Below are 24,209 nucleotides of genomic sequence, written 5' to 3'. Positions count from 1 at the left end.
AAAAGAAGCTCATAACTACGAAATTACGAGTGTGAACGATCAAAAAAATGGACCCAAAAACACATTTAACACAACAATTCATCCACCGAGCATTGTGAGGAATGTTCACGATATGTGCACCGCCTTTAATTCACTTTACAAGACATACTTGCATCATCCTTGAGGAGCAGACGCATGAACCAGGAAACGCCGAATTGGCAATAAAAGCACGAGCAGTTTCCAAAATAATAGTGCCGCTCTAAATAGAAAATAAATTATTGTGCGTTTTCAATTGTGGTCAAATACTTGGGCGAGTTAACGTGATTGTTTTTGATAATGTGCGGACGCTAACTGATACATGCTAATCGTTTATGTGCATTGTTATTGCTGTATCAGCAGCAAGATATAAACGCAAATTTGAATTGCTGTTATTGAAGATGAAACCGATTTAATTTCTTTTTTTTAGTTTCATTTTGCAAGTGTTGACGTCATGAGCAGCTGAATAAAATCAGCCATGGACTTCATAACCTATTGACATGACACAGGAAACGGGGCCGATTCAAAAACTTCAAATTCAAGTATTTTCAAAACCAAAGCTGCTACCGACCTAAACTCAAAACAGGCACTTACCGTACCTTAGCCATATATGAGTCTCCATGAGCAGCGGCATTAAAAAATTCAAAGTCGTTCCCTTATAAAATCTCTATTAATTACTTTTTATATAATTATAACACAACTTAAAATGGCTATAAATGTCTCAGATTTTACACTAGATGCACAAAAATCCCCAAATGCAGAGATAATCACCTATATTTTTTAGGATGGATAGCAATATTTAACATATCATATAAGTTTTAGACCAAAATAGCAACTTACTATTTTTTTTATTTACTGCAAGTTTTCAACAGCTAATAAATCACTCAATTTAACATCAGGAACTTAATACTGTACCTGAGGAAAACATGCAGAATCAATTATAAATAATAGGTAATAGATTATTAATAAATTCTATATACAATCAAAACTTATTATAGAATAGAATAGCCCTTTATAATCATTATACACTATATACTGTTAGCGAATGAGGCTCGCGGCCACCTGGCGTAGACAGAAAAATTCTTATGAATAAATGCTTAAATCCCCGAATTCTTTATAGATATGAACGTAAAACAGTCTCGATTCATGGTTAAAAGCAAAGAAACCGTTCAGTTAGCGTTTATTTTACGTATATTGTCGAAGTACAATGCTACTTTGTTAGCAAATGAGGCTAGCGGCCGCCTGGCGTAAACAGAGCTTTTCTGCCAAAAACTCTTGTGAATAAATGCTTAAATCCCCAAATTCTTCATAGATATGGACGTAAAACAGTCTTGATTCTTGGTTAAAAGCAAAGAAACCGTTGAGTTAGCGTTTATTTTACGTATATTATCGAAGTACAATGCTACTCTGTTAGCTAATGAGACTAGCGGCCGCCTGGCGTAAACAGCTTTTCTGGCGAAAATTCTTGTGAATAAATGCTTAAATCCCTGAATTCTTTACAGATATGGACGTAAAACAGTCTTGATACTTGGTTAAAAGCAAAGAAACTGTGCAGTTAGTGTTTATTTTACATACTAGTATATTGTCGAAGTACAATGCTACTCTGTTAGCGAGTGAGGCTAGCGGCCGCCTGGCGTAGACAGAGCTTTTCGTGCGAAAATTCTTGTGAATAAATGCTTAAATCCCTGAATTCTTTATAAATATGGATGTAAAACAGTCTCGATTCTTGGTTAAAAACAAAGAAACCTTGCAGTTAGTGTTTATTTTACGTACATTGTCGAAGTACAATGCTACTCTGTTAGCGAATGAGGCTAGCGGCCGCCTGGCGTGTGTTATGTACATCCCTGATCTAAGTACATGTAAGGCCGAGACTTGAATGGTGGAACAACACTTCTTTATTCAGTGTGCTTCTCATCATATATGTCACAGAGACATAACAGAGATTCCTTTTTATACCGTAATACCACACCCACAGGAAGTGCACACTATGGCAACAGCAGTGTGACATAAATATGTCACATCTCCTCCCCGCTTACATAACAAGTCCCAGAAATAAACACAAAAATACCTCCTGTTTTCCCCTCATTACTTATTACTTATAAATCCAATCTATCAGGCGGTCGCCTGTCGCGTGCAGGATAACGACGTTCAACAATCACTTCCGATTTCCCACTTGTGGAAACAGGTTCCGATACAGTTTCAGGTTCCGTTTGTGCATTGGTTGAATTAGACACAATTACAGCGGAATTGCTTGGGTTTGACACATCCGGTAAGCTAGACATTTCTGGTATTTTTGGCACATCCGGTAAGCTAGACATTTCTGGTATAATTACACTGCTAGCATCATCACAATCAATAGACAGTTCTGGAGTAGTGTCTGGTGTTCCCAACAATTGATCCACATGGCGATGCCAAACACCATCAGCTGTCTGAACGGTGTAGGAAACAGGCCCAGTTTGAACAATGATGGTGGCAGGGGCCCACTTTTCCTTACTCTGGTAACTCCGGGCCAGAACAGAGTCACCAGGTGCAAAAACTCGGTTCTTGGAATGCAGGTCTCTGTACTTGACTTGCTTCCGTTGATCCATTTGAACAATCTCGCTCAGGGTGGGTGGTTTCAGAAGATCCATGCCAGTTTGTATCTCTTGAGAAAACATGAGGCACGCTGGCGATACATTGGTAGTTGCATGCACAGATGTTCGGTATTTGAGGAGAAATTCGTGTAGTCTCTGATGGAGTGTACTTTGCCCTTGTGATGCTTTGAGAGCATGTTTGAGGGTCTGCACAAACCTCTCTGCCAGGCCGTTGGTTGCCGGGTGATAGGGAGCAGACTTAATGTGTTGAACCCCATTGGCTTGCAGGAATTCAACCATTTCTTTTGACACAAATTGGGGGCCATTGTCTGAGACGAGTTGTGCAGGGGCTCCGAAACGACTAAACATCTCCCCTAACTTCTCAATTGCCTTTTCGATGTGGTTGATTTCATGATAGCTACCTCTGGCCACTTACTATGGGCATCGATAGCAACCAGAAACATTCGATTTTCAAAAGGCCCCGCAAAGTCAATATGAATGCGGTGCCAAGGGTCCTGAGGAAAATCCCAAGGATGAAGTAGGGCTGCAGGTGGATTGTTGCGAATCTTCTGGCAAGATGAACAACTTTTTACCGTCTCTTCGATCTGTTTATCTAATCCTGGCCACCAAAAATAACTTCTCGCCATTTCTTTCATTTTAACAATACCACTGTGACCTGCATGCAGTTGCGTAAGCATTTTAGCACGCAATGACTGTGGCACAATCACTCTCCTCCCCCACAGCAAACAACCCGATTGAACAGAAAGTTCCCACCTCCTATCCAAAAAAGGTTTGAGACCGGTGTTCTCACACTTGGTTTGTCCTTTAATTACCATGTCCATGACGACTGACAGGTCGGGGTCGTTCCGAGTTGCACGTTTTACTTGCGACGCTGAAATTGGTGCATGTTCAACATTTCGGAAGTAGAATATGTCCACTGAGGTAGGTTCATGTTTTGTGACAGGAAGCGGCAACCTCGAAAGTCCATCAGCATTGCAATGCAAATCAGATTTACGATACTTGATGTCGTATGAGTGAGCTGATAACAACAAAGCCCACCTCTGAAGACATGTCACATGCCAGCTGTATCGGATATGAAGGGTTGAAATGAGTGAGAACCTCTGATGAAATCAGGGCGTTTTTCGCATTTCGAAAAGCTTTGTTACACTCATTCGTCCATTTCCATTGACATCTTTGCACAACAGCTCATGCAATGGTTTAAGAAGTGATGCCGAATTGGGAATAAACCGTCCATAATAGTTCAAAAGACCTAAAAAAGATCTAAGCTGACTCACATTTTCTGGGGCGGGTGCATCCACAATTGCCTTTGTCTTTGATGGAGCCTTGTGTAGTCCTTCGTGGTCTATCACATGCCAGAGATACTCCACCGATGGTCTCAAAAATTCACATTTTTCCTTGCGCACTCGAAGACCATACTGCCTTAGCCTTTTTAAGACAGCATCCAGGTTGCGAAGATGCTCCTCGTCGTTGGCACCGGTGCAGAGAATGTCATCCAAGTAACAATGTGCTCCTGGCAATCCACTCAAAATTTGATCCATAGCCTGTTGAAACAGAGCAGGAGCAGATGTGATGCCAAAAGGTAATCTGCAATATCTGAAAAGTCCCTTGTGCGTGTTAACTGTCAGCCCCTCCCGTGATTCTTCGTCCACATGCATCTGCAGATAAGCTTGGTTGAGGTCAATTTTGCTGAATTTTTGACCACCACTCAGACCTGCAAACAAATCCTCAATCAATGGAAGTGGGTACTGCTCCACACAAAGCACCGGATTCAAAGTCACTTTAAAATCGCCACATGTGCGAATTCCGCCATTCTTTTTCGGAACCGGCACAATTGGTGTCGCCCATTCGCTGGTGGTGACTGGTTCCAAAACACCACTTTTGACCAACGAATCCAGGTCAGCCTCGACTTTGTCACGAATAGCATACGGCACTGTCCTAGCCTTCATAAACACAGGTTTGCTTCCTGGTTTTATGTGAAATTTCACTGTAATGTCCTTCATGCTGCCCAATTCCTCACGGAAAACCTCTTCATTCTTGTCCAGGATGACTTGTAGTTGTGAAGAACCGTCTGACAGCTGCCGAACTTCTAGCCAATTTACACGAAGTGCATTAATCCACAGTCGTCCCATGATGGAAGCAAAATTCCCTTTTGTGACATACACTGGAAGTTTAGCAGTTTGATCCTTGCATTGCACAGAGTGTACGCTTTGAACACAGTGTCTGACGGTCTTAATGGAAGGTGTCTCAAACACTGTTTATAGACTTGGTAAGACACAAGCAATGCCTGTGATCCAGTATCTATTTGCATTTTGACTGGGTCACCCTCTAACTTTGGTGTGACCCAGTAACACCCTGACTTCCCGTCCATGCTCATTACATGCATGGTGTGCACGTCTTTTTCATCTTCGGAAGTAGAGGCACTCTCTACCGCTTTGACATATTTCTTTGTTTTCCTCTTGTCATTCATTTCCTTATCTTTGTCTGTGCTTGTTTTTTTCCGACAGGCACGCTCAACATGACCCTTCTTCCCGCAATTATGACAGTTCATTTCTTTGCACCAGCAAGTTGAGGACAGGTGCCCTGTTTTACCGCACCTAAAACAGGGACCAGCAACCTTGCTTTGGGTACTTGCCACTTGGTGTATTCTGCTCGTAATGTTCAGTTGTTGAGCCTCCTTTGAAGCCATTTCCATAGCCACGCTTACATCAAAGGCTTTCTTTAATGTCAGTCCACTTTCTGAGAGTAACTTCTTTTGTGTTGCTTCGTTTCTCAGTCCACATACCAGTCTGTCTCTTAATGTGTCTTCTAAAACATCACCAAACTCACAATGTTCAGCCAGCTTCCTCAGCGCCGCTACGAACATAGTGACAGATTCCCCCTCTTCCTGATTTCTCCTGTGAAATCGGAATCTCTCTGCTATCACAAGGGGCTTGGGTGAAAAATGTCCATTAAGAGTTTCCACGATTTCCCTGTACGTTTTACAACCAGGTTTATCGGGTTGAAGCAAGTTTCTCAGTAAATTGAAAGTCTTTGGCCCAGTAACGCTCAAAAACGTGGGCACCACTTTCTCTTCCGCTATTTCGTTAGCTTCCACGAAATAGCAGAACCGCTCTGTGTACGAGCTCCACTGTTCCACAAGCTCATCAAAAGGAGCAACAGAGCCGATAACTCCCGCCATAGCGCCTGGTTATACAGCACTTTCAAGCTCCTTTTGAAAACTCCGCTCGTCCTCCCCACGAAGTCACGACGTGGAAGCTGAGGTCGGCGCCGTCTGTCCCCACCGTGACCTGCAGTAAACTCCAAAAACAGCACGTCCAAGCTGACACAGGTCCAGACGTTCTCGTCGCCACTTTTGTTATGTACTTCCCTGATCTAAGTACATGTAAGGCCGAGACTTGAATGGAACAACACTTCTTTATTCAGTGTGCCTCTCAGCATATATCACAGAGACATAACAGAGATTCCTTTTTATACTGTAATACCACACCCACAGGAAGTGCACACTATGGCAACAGCAGTGTGACATAAATATGTCACAGCGTGAACAGAGCTTTTCTGCTAAAAATTCTTGTGAATAAATGCTTAAATCCCCAAATTCTCCATAGATATGGACATAAAACAGTCTTGATTCTTGGTTATAAGCAAAGTAACTGTGCAGTTAGCGTTTATTTTCCGTATATTGTCGAAGTACAACCAAGGCTAGCGGCCGCCTGGCGTAAACAGAGCTTGTCGTGCGAAAATTCTTGTGAATAAATGCTTAAATCCCCGAATTCTTCATAGTTATGGACGTGAAACAGTCTTGATTCTTGGTTAAAAGCAAATAAACTGTGCAGTTAGCATTTATTTTCCGTATATTGTCGAAGTACAACGAAGGCTAGCGGCCGCCTGCCGTAAACAGAGCTTTTCATGAGAAAATTCTTGTGAATAAATGCTTAAATCCCTGAATTCTTTACAGATGTGGACGTAAAACAGTCTCGATTCTTGGTTAAAAACAAAGAAACCTTGCAGTTAGTGTTTATTTTACGTATATTGTTGAAGTACAATGCGACTCTGTTAGCGAACGAGGCTAACGGCCGCCTGGCGTTAACAGAGCTTTTCTGCCAAAAATCTTTCGAATAAATGCTTAAATCCCCAAATTCTTCATAGATATGGAAGGAAAACAGTCTTGATTCTTGGTTAAAAGCAAAGAAACTGTGCAGTTAGCATTTATTTTCCGTATATTGTCGAAGTACAACGAAGGCTAGCGGCCGCCTGCCATAAACAGAGCTTTTCATGAGAAAATTCTTGTGAATAAATGCTTAAATCCCTGAATTCTTTACAGATGTGGACGTAAAACAGTCTCGATTCTTGGTTAAAAACAAAGAAACCTTGCAGTTAGTGTTTATTTTACGTATATTGTTGAAGTACAATGCGACTCTGTTAGCGAACGAGGCTAACGGCCGCCTGGCGTTAACAGAGCTTTTCTGCCAAAAATCTTTCGAATAAATGCTTAAATCCCCAAATTCTTCATAGATATGGAAGGAAAACAGTCTTGATTCTTGGTTAAAAGCAAAGAAACTGTGCAGTTAGCATTTATTTTCCGTATATTGTCGAAGTACAACGAAGGCTTGCGGCCGCCTGCCGTAAACAGAGCTTTTCGTGCGAAAATTCTTGTGAATAAATGCTTAAATCCCTGAATTCTTTACAGATATGGACGTAAAACAGTCTTGTTTCTTGGTTAAAAGCAAAGAAACCGTGCAGGTAGCATGTATTTTACGGAAATATGGCGAATGTGCGGCTCGTCTTTAAACCGCCTCAATGTGTAAACAAAGAAGAAAATTCTTGCGAATAAATGCTTCAATCACTGAATTCTTTATAGATATGGACGTAAAACTGTTTTGATTCTTTGTTGAAAGAGCTACAAACCGGGCAGTTACACATCTATTTTACGTATTTACAGTGGGGCAAATAAGTATTTAGTCAACCACTAACTGTGCAAGTTCTCCCACTTGAAAATATTAGAAAGACCTGTAATTGTCAACATGGGTAAACCTCAACCATGAGAGACAGAATACGACAAAAAAAAAAAAAAAAAAAAAAAAACAGAAAATCACATTGTTTGATTTTTAAGGAATTTATTTCCAAATTAGAGTGGAAAATAAGTATTTGGTCAATACCAAAAGTTCATCTCAATACTTTGTCATGTAACCTTTGCTGGCAATAACAGAGTAACTCTTCACAATCTTTTCACACACTGTTGCTGGTATTTTGGCCCATTCCTCCATGCAGATCTCCTCTAGAGCAGTGATGTTTTGGGGCTGTCGTTGGGCAACACGGACTTTCAACTTCCTCCACAGATTTTCTATGGGGTTGAGATCTGGAGACTGGCTAGGCCACTCCAGGACCTTGAAATGCTTCTTACGAAGCCACTCCTTTGTTGCCCTGTCTGTGTGTTTGGGATCATTTGTCATGCTGAAAGACCCAGCCACGTCTCATCTTCAATGCCCTTGCTGATGGAAGGAGATTTTCACTCAAAATCTCTCGATACATGGCCCCATTAATTCTTTCCTTTACACAGATCAGTCGTTCTGGTCCCTTTGCAGAAAAACAGCCCCAAAGCATGATGTTTCCACCCTCATGCTTCACAGTGGGTATGGTGTTCTTCGGATGCAATTCAGTATTCTTTCCCCTTCAAACACGAGAACCTGTGTTTCTACCAAAAAGTTCTATTTTGATTTCATCTGACCATAACACATTCTCCCAGTCCTCTTCTGGATCATCCAAATGCTCTCTAGCGAACCGCAGACGGGCCTGGACGTGTGCTGGCTTCAGCAGGGGGACACGTCTGGCAGTGCAGGATTTGAGTCCCTGGCGGCGCATTGTGTTACTGATAGTAGCCTTTGTTAGTGTGGACCCAGCTCTCTGTAGGTCATTCATTAGGTCCCCCCGTGTGGTTCTGGGATTTTTGCTCACCATTCTTGTTATCATTTTGACGCCACGGGGTGAGATTTTGCATGGAGCCCCAGATCGAGGGAGATTATCAGTGGTCTTGTATGTCTTCCATTTTCTAATAATTTCTCCCACAGTTGATTTCTTTACACCGAGTGAAGAGTTAAAGAAAACTTTTGGCCTCCGTTATTGCCAACAAAGGGTATATAACAAAGTATTGAGATTAACTTTTGGTATTGACCAAATACTTATTTTCCACCATGATTTGCAAATAAATTCTTTAAGAATCAAACAATGTGATTTTCTGTTTTTTTTTCTCCACATTCTGCCTCTCATGGTTGAGGTTTACCCATGTTGACAATTACAGGCCTCACTAATCTTTTCAAGTAGGAGAACTTGCACAATTGGTGGTTGACTAAATACTTATTTGCCCTACTGTATGTCGATGAATGACGCCAATGCTGTAGTGGTTCCCATTCTCCCTTTGAGTTTTTTTCACAGCGTTTCAAAATGCATGCAAACAAATGCGAACAAACCACTCCTGAGACAATCCTTCCTGTTTGTATGCGGTACAACTTAAGTAGTTCTTCCAAAATCCAGGCTTAAACCCGGCTTTGACATAACCGTGCGCCGCCTTGGAGTGACTATTACTAAATGGAAGATCCAAGTGTTACGTTAGTAGGTAATGCAGTCTATGAATCAGCAAACCACATGGACGTCTGACATCGTCATTTCGGAGCTTAGCTCGCTGTCTAGCTAGGACTTATCTCCAAAGCCTTGGCGAGGATGGTACAATGACGTATCATACATGTTTTTGGATAGTTATTTTGAGATTTATGGGTACTTAAAGGTTTAATTCCGATTTATGTCGAAATTCGGTTTACGTTGCCAGCATAGGAACGGAACTCGTTCGTAACCCGGGGACTACCTGTAGTAGAAAAACATTGAAGTACACCTCGCGTGCATGCGCCCCGATGACTTTGCCGCTCCGGGCGATTGCCCAACCCGAGAGTGCCAGGAACAGCTGTTGGAGGCAATGACGTGTTCATGAGCAAAAGAACATGAGTGAATTTGCACATTGTTTTGTTAATAATAATGCTTGATTGATTTTGCAAAACATTTTTTTTATCCTGCTTTATTTCCTTGCCTTGTAGACTCATGCATGGACTCCAGCATTGCAAATCAGAGTTTGAACAACGTGACACAGAGGCAGAACACCACTCTGCCTGTTTTGGAGTTCTGGGAGTAAGCACGCCTAATCCACTATCTTGACTCGACTGACTACTTTTTTTTTTTTTCTTCGCCTTCTCTACCCGTCTTAATGTTCCTCTTCTAACTTGTACGTCAATCCTCCTTCACTCTATAACTTCCCCCCCTTTCCCTCGTGATTCATGTTTTTGTGCCTCACCATATTACGCCATACGTGTGCTCTCCTCAGGCGCAGAGTGCTGAAGATCTCTAGTGGTATTGAAGAGGTAGGCAGCTTGAGATGGGAGCTGGTGCTGTGTCTCATCCTGGCGTGGGTCATCTGCTACTTTTGCATTTGGAAGGGGATCAAATCCACTGGGAAGGTTAGAAATAGTTTACCAGTGAGCAACATGCATTGGTGAATATTAGAATTCTTGAGCAAACTTCCCAAATGACTTATAATAAAAGTATTGTGTCACATTTTTCCACAATAACAGACGTTTCAGATTAGATAATGGTGAGGGCGACTAGCCCGAGTGAGCATTTGATACAGACCACAATGAAATTCTGAAGGTTGCAAGCATCCATGATTGAAGTGGACACAATCCTATTTCATAACGTAATGTCAAAATAAAGATCAAAGTTTGACACCGAGGTCCGCCCATGTTACATGCCGCAAGCTAAAGTAAGGTTTTCCAATGAAGTGTCACCTTTAATAAAACGCTAGGCAACATCAACAGGGGCCCATAAAGGGACAGGACATCGACAGAAATAAATTTAAGCAATCTGGTGCACACCAGATTGTTTCTAGTGCGCACCAGAAACTATCTGGTAAATATTAGCATATAGCATTTAAGATATTGGACTTTTGCTGTGCAAGTTAGCCAAATGTTGTAAACATTAGCATTATATAGCATTTAAGCTAGCGGACTTTGCTGTGCAAGTTATCTAATTTCAACAATGCAACAGTTGGCTAAATGCAATATAATGCTAATGTTTACCAGATAGTTTGTGGTGCGCTACAGATTGTTTCTAGCACGCACCACAAACTATCTGGTAAACATTAGCATTATATAGCATTTAAGTTATCTGACTTGTGCAATGAAAGTTAGCCAAATGTTGTAAACATTAGCATTATATAGCATTTGAGCTAGCGGAATCTTGCTATGCAAGTTAGCCAATTGCAACAATGCAACAAATGGCTAACTTGCATTGCAAAAGTCCTCTAGCTTAAATGCTATTCAATGCTAATGTTTACCAGATATTTCTGGTGCACACCAAAAACAATCTGGTGCACTACAGATTTTTTCTAATGAGCACCACAAACTATCTGTAGCGCACTAGATAGTTTCTGGTGCGCACCAGAACCTAAATAGTGCGCTACCAATTGTTTCTAGTGCGCACCACAAACTATCGAGTAAACATTAGCATTGTATAGCATTTAAGTTATCGGACTTGTGCTATGCAAGTTTGCCAATTTTTGTAAACATTAGCATTATATAGCATTTACACTACCGGAATTTTGGCTATTCAAGTTAGCCAATTGCAACAATTAGCTAACTTGCATAGCAAAAGTCCGCTAGCTTAAGTGCTGTATTAATGCTAATGTTTACTAGATAGTTTCTGGTGCGCTACAGATTGTTTCTAGTGTAGGGTGACCATATTTTGATTATAGACTATGTGGAAATATTTTTTTACTCAACAGGCTTTATTCTTCCTAAAAAAAAATAAATAATAATCAAACCTTAAAAAAAAAACAAACCAAAAAAAACAAAAAACGGATGATTTAAAAAAAAAAAAAAAAAAAATATATAAAATGCAGACCCATGGAAATGTAGTCCAATCAATACACACACACAGTAGGCTTTGTGCCAACTCAACATTTTTATAAATTACTATCACAATTGTCGTTGACAAATTGTTATTCCCACTCAATTTTTATTCTCATTCAGTGTTCTAGATTGTACGCAAACAATAACCGAAATAAACTGACAAGCTATTCAACCAGCATGTTTCCAAACGCAGCAGTTCAAAACTACATTGCCCATAATGCCTAGCGCGGCTGAGTGCACTTATAGCTACCCTGTTAGCGAGTACCGGGCGAGGCAAAATCAAACTTTGCCATAAAAGTTTACAATCATCGGCAGCGCAACGATGCGACACCAAACAGGATTTTACAGATTCCGCCAGTACAAATCTCCGACAGAAGTCAACAGTTGCCATTATATACGTATTTATCGTAACCAAATCAATCAACCAAATACACGAACACAGAACGATTAATACAAGACTAATACAATATACTGCATCTATGTTTACACATATAACCCAATATTCAACACATGTGATCGGCATTAACAGGAGTGAAACCTACGGAAAGGTGTATGGAGCCACGTCTTAAAACTCCTTGCTGTAGTCTGATTTCTTGCCAAACTGTCAACCATCGTTAGATGGTTGTAATTCCACATAAAACAAAGGGTAAACCGCCAACAAAAAACAAGAAGATGTACTCCTTCTCCCGCCCCTACTAGTCGGAGCCACATCAACGGAGGCAGGCGCTCCCTCCTAGCGGCCGGAGGGATTCTCTTCAAATTGGTCCCGTGAAAAATCATAAAAATCGGGCATTTAATGAATTTATGAAACCCGGCCGGACCGTCCGGAGAGCACGTAATTAGAGGACATGTCCGGGCAAAAGAGGATGTTTGGTACCCTATTCTAGTACGCACCACAAACTATCTGGTAAACATTAGCATTATATAGCGTTTAAGTTATCGGACTTGTGCTATGAAAGTCAGCCAATTGTTGTAAACATTAGCATTATATAGCATTTAAGCTAGCGGAATTTTGCTATTCAAGTTAGCCAGTTGCAACAATTAGCTAACTTGCATAGCAAAAGTCCTCTAGCTTAAATGCTATATAACGCTAATGCTTACCGGATAATGTTTTGTAATTCTCGTGAACATTAGCATTAGATAGTATTTAAGCTAATTCATTCCAGTTTTTCTGTTTATCAGTTGTATCATAGAATGATTTCCTGACCAATGTATCGATAATTGTAACATCGCCATATCATGAAACCATCGTTATCATGAGCCTTGTATCGCAAATTGTATCTTGAGGTACCCAGAGGTTCCCACCTCTAGTAATAGGTACAGTAGAATTGCGTGACAAACACTTTGTAGATTCTAACTCTTCAATTTGGTTTCCTTGAATCCAGGCGGCCTACTTCACAGCAACCTTCCCCTATGCAATGCTGCTGATTTTGCTGATACGCGGTGTCACGCTGCCGGGGGCAATGGACGGAATTATTTACTACATCTACCCTGATTTATCCCGCCTATCAGATCCACAGGTGAAAATGAACATGTTGACTCGAGACGTCATTGTTATTGCTTGTTTTGTTTTACAGCAAGGGTGTAGGTTTGGTCTCAACATTGGTAGGGACGCTATAACAGCATAACCTGCACGTACACTTTTTGCTGGGGACGGGACATTACTAAGACCAAACAGATTGGGTACTGAAGGAATCTGACCTTTGAGCCAGACTGCTAGCTCAGATCCAACGAGCTGGGCCTGTGGGACCCCGACAATCCGGCCAGAAGGCCAAACGCCGCGCGTTCACCTTAGTCTTAACCCTTTGTATGGACTCCATTTTGAAAGGTTTAAAGAAGGCTCACAGGGAACAAGTTGACAATTTATTCAGGTTGACAGCGATCAAAACGGCAAGGCGAAACAGAAACACTCAGGCGAGGAGGCAAACTAGTTTCATGGTCACCATATCAAAAGTTGACAAAAGGTTCACGAGAAAAAATGACGCTTAGTTAAACAATCAGTCTTTTGAAGGCTCTCGCGGGGCGGGCCGTGGGCAGGAAGAAGGGTGTGTTTGGGATTATTGTCTGTTTGTGGATTGGACAGGAGGATCTGGGATTTACTGTTGTCAGGGCAACAAGGGTTGTGTATTTTGTACTCCATAGCAGGCTCAACTTTGAAAAACAGATTAGTTCTGTTGTAAGAGCAAGTTTTTCCAGCTCCGTCTCTTGGCCAAAGTGAAGCCTTTTCGTAGTCACCACGACCTTGAAAAAGCAATTCACGCTTTTATAAGCGCAAGGCTGGACTACTGCAACGCACTTTATGTTGGTCTTCCCAAGTCCTTAATTTCTGGTCTCCAACTTGTTCAAAATGCTGCTGCTCGATTTTTAACAGATACACCTAGACGTGAAAATATTATTCCCGTGCTATCAACGCTCCACTGGCTTACAGTCCATTTTAGAATTGATTTCAAACTTTTACTGTTTGTTTTTAATTCTTTTAATGGCCAGGCTCCTTCTTACTTATCGGAAATTTTAGCCTTCTGTGATTCTGGCAGGACTCTTTGTTCTACCGGCCAACTTCATTTACACGTTCTGAGGTCAAGACTCAAACAGTGGGGAGACCGATCTTTTGCGGTTGCTGACCCTAGGTTGTGGAATAGTCTTCCCCCTGAAATCCGCACCACTACGAATTTAGGCCTTTTTAAACCTCGGTTAAAGACACACCTTTTTAGACTCGCCTTTCCCCAGATTAGTGTAGCCTGGTTGTATTTCTTAAGGGTTTTTAATGTTTTCGGATTATATCTGTTTTATTGGTTTTTTTTTGCTGTCTGACTTTTATGGTGATGCGTGGTTTTGTTTCTTTTCTATTTTTTCTTCTTAATGTCATCGTATAATACTTTTTAATAATACTACCTTTTATTTACTATGAGCCATGTTTGTCTTTGTTGTAAAGCACTTTGGGGATCTTTCGGGTTTTTTAAAGGGCTATATAAATAAATTTGATTTGATTTTTGCCAGTTCAGCGTCAAAAGGGTTCTTGGAGTCTTGTCAGTCGTGTTATCAGTTGGATATCAGGCGTTCTCCGGCGCTCATAGCGTCCCGCCATTTGTTCTGGACTGTCCGGGAGAACTGATCGGGAGAGTTTGTGCGTCAATCTTGCTCATGACGCACAGGTTGGGCTTCCGTAATACAGTGGGGCAAATAAGTTCTTAGTCAACCGCCAATTGTGCAAGTTCTCCTACTTGAAAAGATTAGAGAGGCCTGTAATTTTCAACATGGGTAAACCTCAACCATGAGAGACAGAATGTGGAAAAAAAACAAACAAAATCACATTGTTTGATTTTTAAAGAATTTATTTCCAAATTAGAGTGGAAAATAAGTATTTGGTCACCTACAAACAAGCAAGATTTCTGGCTGGTCTAACTTCTTCTAACGAGGTCTAACGAGGCTCCACTCGTTACCTGTATTAATGACACCTGTTTTAACTCATTATCGGTATAAAAGACACCTCTCCACAACCTCAGTCAGTCACACTCCAAACTCCACTATGGCCAAGACCAAAGAGCTGTCGAAGGACACCAGAGACAAAATTGTAGACCTGCACCAGGCTGGGAAGACTGAATCTGCAATAGGTAAAACGCTTGGTGTAAAGAAATCAACTGTGGGAGTAATCTCCATGATAATTTCCCTCGATCTGGGGCTCCATGCAAGATCTCACCCCGTGGCATCAAAATGATAACAAGAACGGTGAGCAAAAATCCCAGAACCACACCGGGGACCTAGTGAATGACCTACAGAGAGCTGGGACCACAGTAACAAAGGCTACTTTCAGTAACATAATGCGCCGCCAGGGACTCAAATCCTGCACTGCCAGACGTGTCCCCCTGCTGGAGAAAGTACACATCCAGGCCCGTCTGCGGTTCGCTAGAGAGCATTTGGATGATCCAGAAGAAGACTGGGGGAATGTGTTATGGTCAGATGAAACCAAAATAGAACTTTTTGGTAGAAACACAGGTTCTCGTGTTTGGAGGAGAAAGAATACTGAATTGCATCCGAAGAACACCATACCCACTGTGAAGATTGGGGGTGGAAACATCATGCTTTGGGGCTGTTTTTTCTGCAAAGGGACCAGGACGACTGATCTGTATAAAGCCGTGGTGTCCAAACTATTCCACAATGGGCCGCAGTGGGTGCTGGATTTCATTCCTACAAAACAAGTTGACATCTTTTCACCAATCTGGTGTCTCACAAGTGTAATCAGTTGATTGCAGTTAGGTGCTGCTTGTTTTAGCACAAACTTCAATGGTTAAACTGTCTGTGCTCGATTGGTAGGAACAAAAACCAGGACCCACAAAGACCCTTGCGGACAGGTTTGGACACCCATGGTGTAAAGGAAAGAATGAATGGGGCCATGTATCGAGAGATTTTGAGTGAAAATCTCCTTCCATCAGCAAGGGCATTGAAGATGAGACGTGGCTGGGTCTTTCAGCATGACAGTGATCCCAAACACACAGCCAGGGCAACAAAGGATTGGCTTCGTAAGAAGTTTTTCAAGGTCCTGGAGTTGCCTAGCCAGTCTCCAGAGCTCAACTCCATAGAAAATCTGTGGAGGGAGTTGAAAGTCCGTGTTGCCCAACGACAGCCCCAAAACATCACTGCTCTAGAAGAGATCTGCATGGAGGAATTGGCCAAAATACCAGCAACAGTGTGTGAAAAGCTTGTGAAGAGTTACAGAAAACGTTTGGCCTCTGTTATTGCCAACAAAGTGTACATAACAAAGTATTGAGATGAACTTTTGGTATTGACCAAATACTTATTTTCCACCATGATTTGCAAATAAATTCTTTAAAAATCAAACAATGTGATTTTCTGTTTTTTTTCCGCATTCTGTGTCTCATGGTTGAGGTTTACCCATGTTGACAATTACAGGCCTCTCTAATATTTTCAAGTGGGAGAACTTGCACAATTAGTGGTTGACTAAATACTTATTTGCCCCACTGTATTTTATCACCATTACCATTTTATTAGTCAATTATTCTATCAACTAGTTAGTACCAATAATCGAGTAATCACATTCATTAAGCATAAGTTGGTAGTTGTCTCTACCGTCCCTCTGCCAACCTACGCCCTTGTTTAACACCATTTCATGCATTGCTGTAGTGTGCAACTAAAGGCTAAAAAAATGACGAAGACAGTGCATGCATACAATTTTTTTTTTTAAATTTAAAAATCGGGTTCTGAGGATCGATGTGTATACATCCCTAGAATATATAGATGAAATTTCATTGGGACACGTTCACAGATAATGAAGGAATAGATAAAAAAATGATAGTGTACACACCCCCAACAACAACCCTGAGCAGTGAATTGACAGGCCTTCAGCCAGTAAAAAAAATACAGGGTGGGGCAGAGCAACTTGCTCATTTAAATTTGGCGCCCTGAAGTGATGGTTGCTCGGAGGATGGTAGGGATGGACTTATTTGAGAGGACGGGGCTTAAAGTTTAGTTCTTAACTTGCGTTATTTATTTTGTGTTTATTTTTCAGGAACCCCAGTGAGCATCATGGAGCGTACGAAGTTGGAACGCGCTTTCGCTGTTGAGGCATTTTTTTTCAAGCAATCGCTCAATCGTCGCAACAAACAAATAATCGACTGTCAGCGTGGAACACGATCACAGAGGGCAATATTGAAATGTCTACGGAATGCACGTTGCATTGCGATGAACAGGCAGTGACCCGATTTCAACAGGACGTGTCCCCGACATATCCCCGGATCAACAGGAAGTGACCTGATATCAACAGGAAGTGACCCTGAAATGTCCCCATATCAACAGAAAGTGACATGATATCAACACGACTTTTCCCCCAAATGTACCCAAATCAACAGGAAGTGACCCGATATCAACAGGACGTGTCCCCAAATCAACAAGAACTGACCTGATATCGACAGGATATGTCCCGGAAATGTCCCAAAATTAACAAGAACTGACCTGATTTCAATAGGAAGTGTCCCTGAAATTAGGGTTGTTCCGATCATGTTTTTTTGCTCCCGATCCGATCCCGATCGTTTTAGTTTGAGTATCTGCCGATCCCGATATTTCCCGATCCGATTGCTTTTTTTTTTTTTTTTATGCTCTTTGCTCTGCAATTCCAATCATTCCCGATAATTTTTCCCGATCATATACGTTTTGGCAATGCATTAAGAAAAAAATGAATAAAACTCGGACGAATATATACATTCAACATACAGTACATAAGTACTGTATTTGTTTATTATGACAATAAATCCTCAAGATGGCATTTACATTATTAACATTCTTCCTGTGAGAGGGATCCACGGATAGAAAGACTTGTGACTTTGTATATTATGACTAAAATATTGCCATCTAGTATATTTGTTGTGAGCTTTCAGTAAATGATACTGTAGCCATGCCCAAATGCATGATGGGAAGTGGAACCATGACTGTGCGTAGTGCTACCAATTGATATATCTTTTCTGCATTGGGAAGTAACATAAGGTGTTAAGAAAAGATCATTTGCTACCTTGCTTCCCCACATTGCTTCCCATGATATTTCTAATCGTAGGGAGAGGGATTGTAAGGCTTTAGCCAATTAAAAAAAAGGGGCCAAAGGCTGCCAAAATTCACTCGACTCATTTTACACTGCCTTTTATCTCTCTACATAGGTAAAACGACGCCATTACAGATTGAGCGCGACATTGCGTGGGTGGGTCGTGCAGCGCATGCATTAATTGCGTTAAATATTTTAATGTGATACATTTTTTTAAAAATTAATCACCGCCGTCATCGGGATAAATTTGATAACCCTACCTTAAGCCTAAACTAAAGACTCTGGATGAGTGTAACATATTACGTTTGTAACATTAAATACAATTAGAAAACGATTCAATTAAAATATATATATATATATATATATATATATATATATATATATATATATATATATATATATATATATATATATATATATATATTAAAAAAAGGCATGGCCGACATTTTTTTGCCGATTCCGATACTTTGAAAATGACGTGATCGATCGATCGATCGGGACATCTCTACCTGAAATGTCCCCAAATCAAAAGGAACTGATCTGATATCAACAGGAGGTGCCCCCCCAAACGTCCCCAAATCAACAGGATGTGTCCCAGACATCGTTGCAACAAACAAACAATCGACTGCCGGCCTGGAACACGACCACAGAGGGCAATATTGAAATGTCTACGGAATGCACGTTGCATTGCGACGATTGAGCGACTGCCCTGAACGGCGAATGCACGTTCCAACTTTGTCCACTCCATGATACTCGCTGGGGTTCCTGAAAAATTAATACAAAATAAATAACGCGTGTTAAGAAACAAACTTTAAGCCCCGCCCTCTCAAATACAACCATCTCTACCATCCTAAGAGCAACCATCGCTTCAGGGCGCCAAATTTAAATAAGCAAGTTGCTCTGCCCCACCCTGTATATGAAAAGTTATACTTGAATACAATAAGGAAAAAAGACATGAAAAGGCTTATACTTTTTTTCTTTTTTTAAGGTGTGGTTGGACGCCGGCACTCAGATTTTCTTCTCTTATGCCATCGGCCTCGGGTTCTTGACATCGCTTGGCAGTTACAATACGTACAACAACAATTGTTACAAGTAGGTCCATTGATGGAAAAACACATCTGAGCAGCATTTGAAGGTTTTCAAAACCAGGAACAAATGTTTGTAATTATAGTTCCTTTTTTTATGATTCGAATTCTATTGTCAACAAAATTTCGGTACAGTACATGTTCTTCTTCTTCCCTGCTTCAACATCATTGCATGCTTTTGTATTTTAGGGATTGTTTCTACCTGTGTCTGCTAAACAGCGTCACAAGTGTTGTGGCAGGATTTGCCATTTTCTCAGTCTTGGGATTTATGACCTACGAGCAAGGAGTCGATATCGCAGAAGTGGCAGAATCAGGTCAGTGGGCATGTTGATTATCTTGGGGATATTTGTTTCTCTCGACTCAGGAGTAGTGCTGCAACGATTAATCGATCAACACGAGTGAGTCGGTTAGGAAAAACATTCAAATTGAATTTTGCTGCTTGGAGTATTCGTTTAATTAAAGTAGCGTTGTAATTTTACATTTAGTTTTATTGATTTAGGGAGATACATTGCCCTCTTGTGGCGACAGTGAACATGATATAACTCATTTACATGGCTGAATCCAACTGCTCCCTGTTAGGAACAACATAAGCTAAGTTTTTGTTTGAGCGATTTTTTTTTTATATATAATATATTCGTAATTGAGTTTATTGGTATATTAAGCCGTTTTTTTTTGTAGGAACATGTGTTTGAACCATTTGTCAAGAGCATTGTTAAAAAAAAAAAAAAAAGTTAGCATTTTATAGCATTTAAGCTAGCTTTTCAGATTACTCGATTATTCGAACTAACTAGTTAATCGATTAATCACTACTAAAATAATCGATAGCTGCAGCCCTACTCGGGAGTTATATTTTACATTCTGTGTTGTGATTCCCTTCAAGAAAACTGTGATGAAATCCAAGTTTTTGCTAGAATTAGCAGTTTATATTAAAAACGCTACTTGCCCTAAATTTTTTGTCCAAATCACTGAATTTACACATTAAAAATTTCAGGTTGGTGAGGCGCATTGAAATTGCCAAAAACGTACAGTACCCTTAAAATTGGCCTAAAAATTTCCCATTCATTTCTAATGACCAAAATTTCCCATTCATTTCCAGTGGTCCTGTTAGTTATTTATTGTAATAGCACATGAAACTCCATTTACTCCTACTGATTTCCACCCCAGACCTGCAAAAAACTTGGCACACCCAGAAGCATAACCCTATGGACGGTTGTGGTTTTTGACCCTCAAAACTTAAATTACATTGACTTCCATCTAGTACATCCAGGACGGTAAGGGGCATAAAAGTTGTGTACAGAATTTGCCAAAAACGTACAGTTCCCCCAAAATGAGATGACATTAATGGGCATTTACGTCATTCCATTCATTTCTAATGGCCAAAATTTCCCCTTTATTTTCAATGGCAGGAAAACAGGTGGTGGAAAAACCTGCGTGCTTGTGATTTTTGACCAAAAACTTACCATTAGAGCACATTGACATTCAACTGGCGCCCAACAAAGTTGATGCCATTGACAGCCATGTATGTCAAAATATCAACAGGAAATGACCTAATAGCAACAGGAAGTGTTCCCGAAATGTCCCCAAATCAACAGGAAGTGACCTAATATCAAGAGGAAGTGACCCCGAAATGTCACCAAATCAACAGAAATTGATCCGATATCAACAGGACATGTCCCCCAAATCAACAGGAAGTGACCCGATATCAACAGGGAGTGTCCCCGAAATGTCTCCAAATCAACAGAACGTGTCCCCAAATTTCCCCAAATCAACAGAAAGTGATCCGATATCAACAGGCTTAGTCCCTAACATGTCCCCAGATCAACAGGAAGTGATGTGCTACCAACAGGAAGTGACCCTGAAATGTCCCCAAATCAACGGGAAGTGACCCGATATCAACAGGACATGTCCCCCAAATCAACAGGAAGTGACCCGATATCAACAGGGAGTGTCCCCGAAATGTCTCCAAATCAACAGAACGTGTCCCCAAATTTCCCCAAATCAACAGAAAGTGATCCGATATCAACAGGCTTAGTCCCTAACATGTCCCCAGATCAACAGGAAGTGATGTGCTACCAACAGGAAGTGACCCTGAAATGTCCCCAAATCAACGGGAAGTGACCCGATATCAACAGGACGTGTCCCAGACATGTCCCAGGATCAACAGGAAGTGACCCGATATCAATAGGATGTGTCCCTGAAATGTCCCCAAATCAACAGGGAGTGACGCGATATCAACGGGACGTGTCCCCCAAATGTCCACAGGAAGTGACCCAATATCAATTGGATGTGTCCCCCAAATGTCCCCAAATCAACAGGAAGTGTCGCCCAAATGTCCCCAAATCTACAGGAAGTGACTCAATATCAAAAAGAGGTGTTCACCAAATGTCCCCAAATCAACAAGAAGTGACCCGATATCAACAGAACGTGTCCCCCGAATGACCCAAAAACAAGAGGGAGTGACCCGATATCAACAAGACATGTCCCCCAAATGTCCCCAAATCAACAGGAAGTGACACGATATCAACAGGACGTGTCCTCCAAATGTCCCCAAATCAACAGGAACTGACTTGATATCAACATCAAGTGTCCCCAAATCAACAGAAAGTGACCCGATAACAACCAAATGTGTCCCCGAAATGTCCCAAAATCAACAAGAAGTCACCCGATATCAACAGGAAGTTACACGAAATCAACAGGGCGTGTCCCCGAAATGTCCCCAAATCAACAGGAACTGACTGGAAAGCAACATCAAAGTGTCCCCACATCAACAGAAAAGCGACCCGATATCAACAGGACGTGTCCCCGAAATGATTCCAAATCAACAGGAAGTGACCTGATATCAACATGACGTGCCCCCGACATGTCCCCAAATTAACAGTACGTGACCTGATATCAACAGGACGAGTCCCCGAAATGTCCCCAAATCAAAAGGAACTGACCTGATTTCAACATGAAGTGTCCCCAAATCAACAAGAAGTCACCTGATATAAACAGGACGTGTCCCCGAAATGTCCCCAAATCAACCGGGTGGGTCTTAGATCTGTATCTACCACAACAAAGCTCCCATCACAATTTCTCCAGAAATTTCAGGTCCTAGTCTTAGTAATGCTGTTGAATTATCATACACTATTTTCTGTTTTTGACAAACTTACAAACCCACAAGCATCAGTACCTCAGGAATTGGTATCTGAGGTGTACTGTAATGATTTCGCAGCATTCTTTACACACAAAGTACTAAAGATAAAACAGGCTGTGTGCAACTCCAGATTAACGATTGTTACACTAAATGCCTCCCAAAATGTCCGCCATGTCAATCTTAGACAGTTTAGCCTCTTGGACTATGCCACTTTACCAGAAATTGTGTCAAAATTAAAGCCCACAACATACTGCCTTGACAATCTTCCTTCAAACTTTTTCAAAACTGTTTTTCCTTGCATAGCCCCAGAGGTACTTCTCTCCAAACAGGAGAGTTTCCACAGACTTTAAAAACTTCAGTAATAAAACCTCTTATAAAAAAAACCTAATCTGGATGCCTCAACCATTAGTAATTATAGGCTTATATCAAATCTGACATTCCTGGGGAAAATTATCGAGAGGGTTGTGTTCGAACAGATCCAGGTTTTTATGATGCAAAACAATCTTTTTAACTCATTTTAGTCTGGATATCATTCGGAATACCGATGCAGGCAAATCATCTTTTCTGCTACTATTGGATCTCAGCGCCGCATTCGACACGGTTGATCACAACATACTACTAAGCAGATTGGAACAGTGGGTCGGGCTTACTGACACTGTTCTTCAGTGGTTCACATCTTATTTACATGATAAGGATTTCTTTGTGTCAATCGTAAACCATCAGTCAGAACGAACCAAATTCACGCGTGGAGTCCCTCAAGGGTCAATTCTTGGACCACTCTTATTTAACATCTATATGCTTCCCCTAGCTCAGATTATGGAACAGTATGATATCTCCTATCATACCTAAGCAGATGACCCACAACTCTACATTTCTGTGTCCCCACAGGATTATAGTCCCTTAGTCTGCTTGAGTAAATGCATTCATCAAATCAATGAATGGATGTGCCAAAATTTTCTTCAGTTAAATGTGGAGAAGACGGAAGTGATCATTTTTGAGCCAAAAAAGGAAAGGTCAAAGATAAGCAGGCACCTTAGCACAATGTGACTTACAGCTACAAACAAAGTCAGAAATCTTGGCGTACTTATTGACTCAGACCTAAAATTTGATAGCGATCTAGAGTCCGTCACTAAATCTGCTTATTACCACCTAAAAAATATAGCCAGAATTAAGGGGCTTCTGACTCAACGAGACATGGACATCTATCAAATCAAGCATGTATTTTGGTCCAAGGCCGTTAAGTGTTTCGTAGACGAACAGTAGTATTTTATAGTCTATCCTTTGACTCACTGGAAGCCAGTGTAACGATTTCAAAACCGTAATGTGGTCCAGTTTCCTTGTATTTGTGAGGACTCTGGCTGCAGCATTCTGTACTGGCTGCAGCTTCCTGACTGATTTTTTATCAAGTCCTGTAAATATACAGTTGCAGTAGTCCAGTCTGCTGAAAATGAATGCATGCTTAAGTTTTTCCATATCTTGTTGAGTCAGAAGCCCCTTAATTCTGGCTATATTTTTTAGGTGGTAATACGCAGATTTAGTGACGGACTCTAGATCGCTATCAAATTTTAGGTCTGAGTCAATAAGTACGCCAAGATTTCTGACTTTGTTTGTAGCTGTAAGTCACATTGTGCTAAGGTGCCTGCTTATCTTTGACCTTTCCTTTTTTGGCTAAAAAAAAACTTAAGCATGCATTCATTTTCAGCAGATTGGACTACTGCAACTGTATATTTACAGGACTTGATAAAAAATCAGTCAGGAAGCTGCAGCCAGTACAGAATGCTGCAGCCAGAGTCCTGACAAATACAAGGAAACTGGACCACATTACGGTTTTGAAATCGTTACACTGGCTTCCAGTGAGTCAAAGGATAGACTATAAAATACTAC

General features: G+C 41.0%; 1 protein-coding gene across 1 annotated transcript in view; it reads left to right on the top strand.

Annotated features, from left to right (window-relative positions):
* Nucleotides 1-24,209, top strand: part of LOC130906637 (sodium- and chloride-dependent GABA transporter 2-like) — a 55,518-nt gene that overhangs the window by 5,611 nt on the left and 25,698 nt on the right. The window contains exons 4-8 of the mRNA XM_057821151.1: nucleotides 9,692-9,782; nucleotides 9,976-10,108; nucleotides 12,943-13,077; nucleotides 19,093-19,196; nucleotides 19,379-19,503. Coding sequence (XP_057677134.1) covers nucleotides 9,692-9,782; nucleotides 9,976-10,108; nucleotides 12,943-13,077; nucleotides 19,093-19,196; nucleotides 19,379-19,503 — 588 coding nt within the window. The remainder of the gene's footprint in view (nucleotides 1-9,691; nucleotides 9,783-9,975; nucleotides 10,109-12,942; nucleotides 13,078-19,092; nucleotides 19,197-19,378; nucleotides 19,504-24,209) is intronic.

Source organism: Corythoichthys intestinalis, chromosome 18 (genome assembly GCF_030265065.1).
Source record: "Corythoichthys intestinalis isolate RoL2023-P3 chromosome 18, ASM3026506v1, whole genome shotgun sequence".
In the NCBI taxonomy this organism is placed as follows: Eukaryota; Metazoa; Chordata; class Actinopteri; order Syngnathiformes; family Syngnathidae; genus Corythoichthys; species Corythoichthys intestinalis.
The sequence above is the reverse complement of the archived record's forward strand: the minus strand, read 5'-3'. Positions and strand labels throughout refer to the sequence as shown.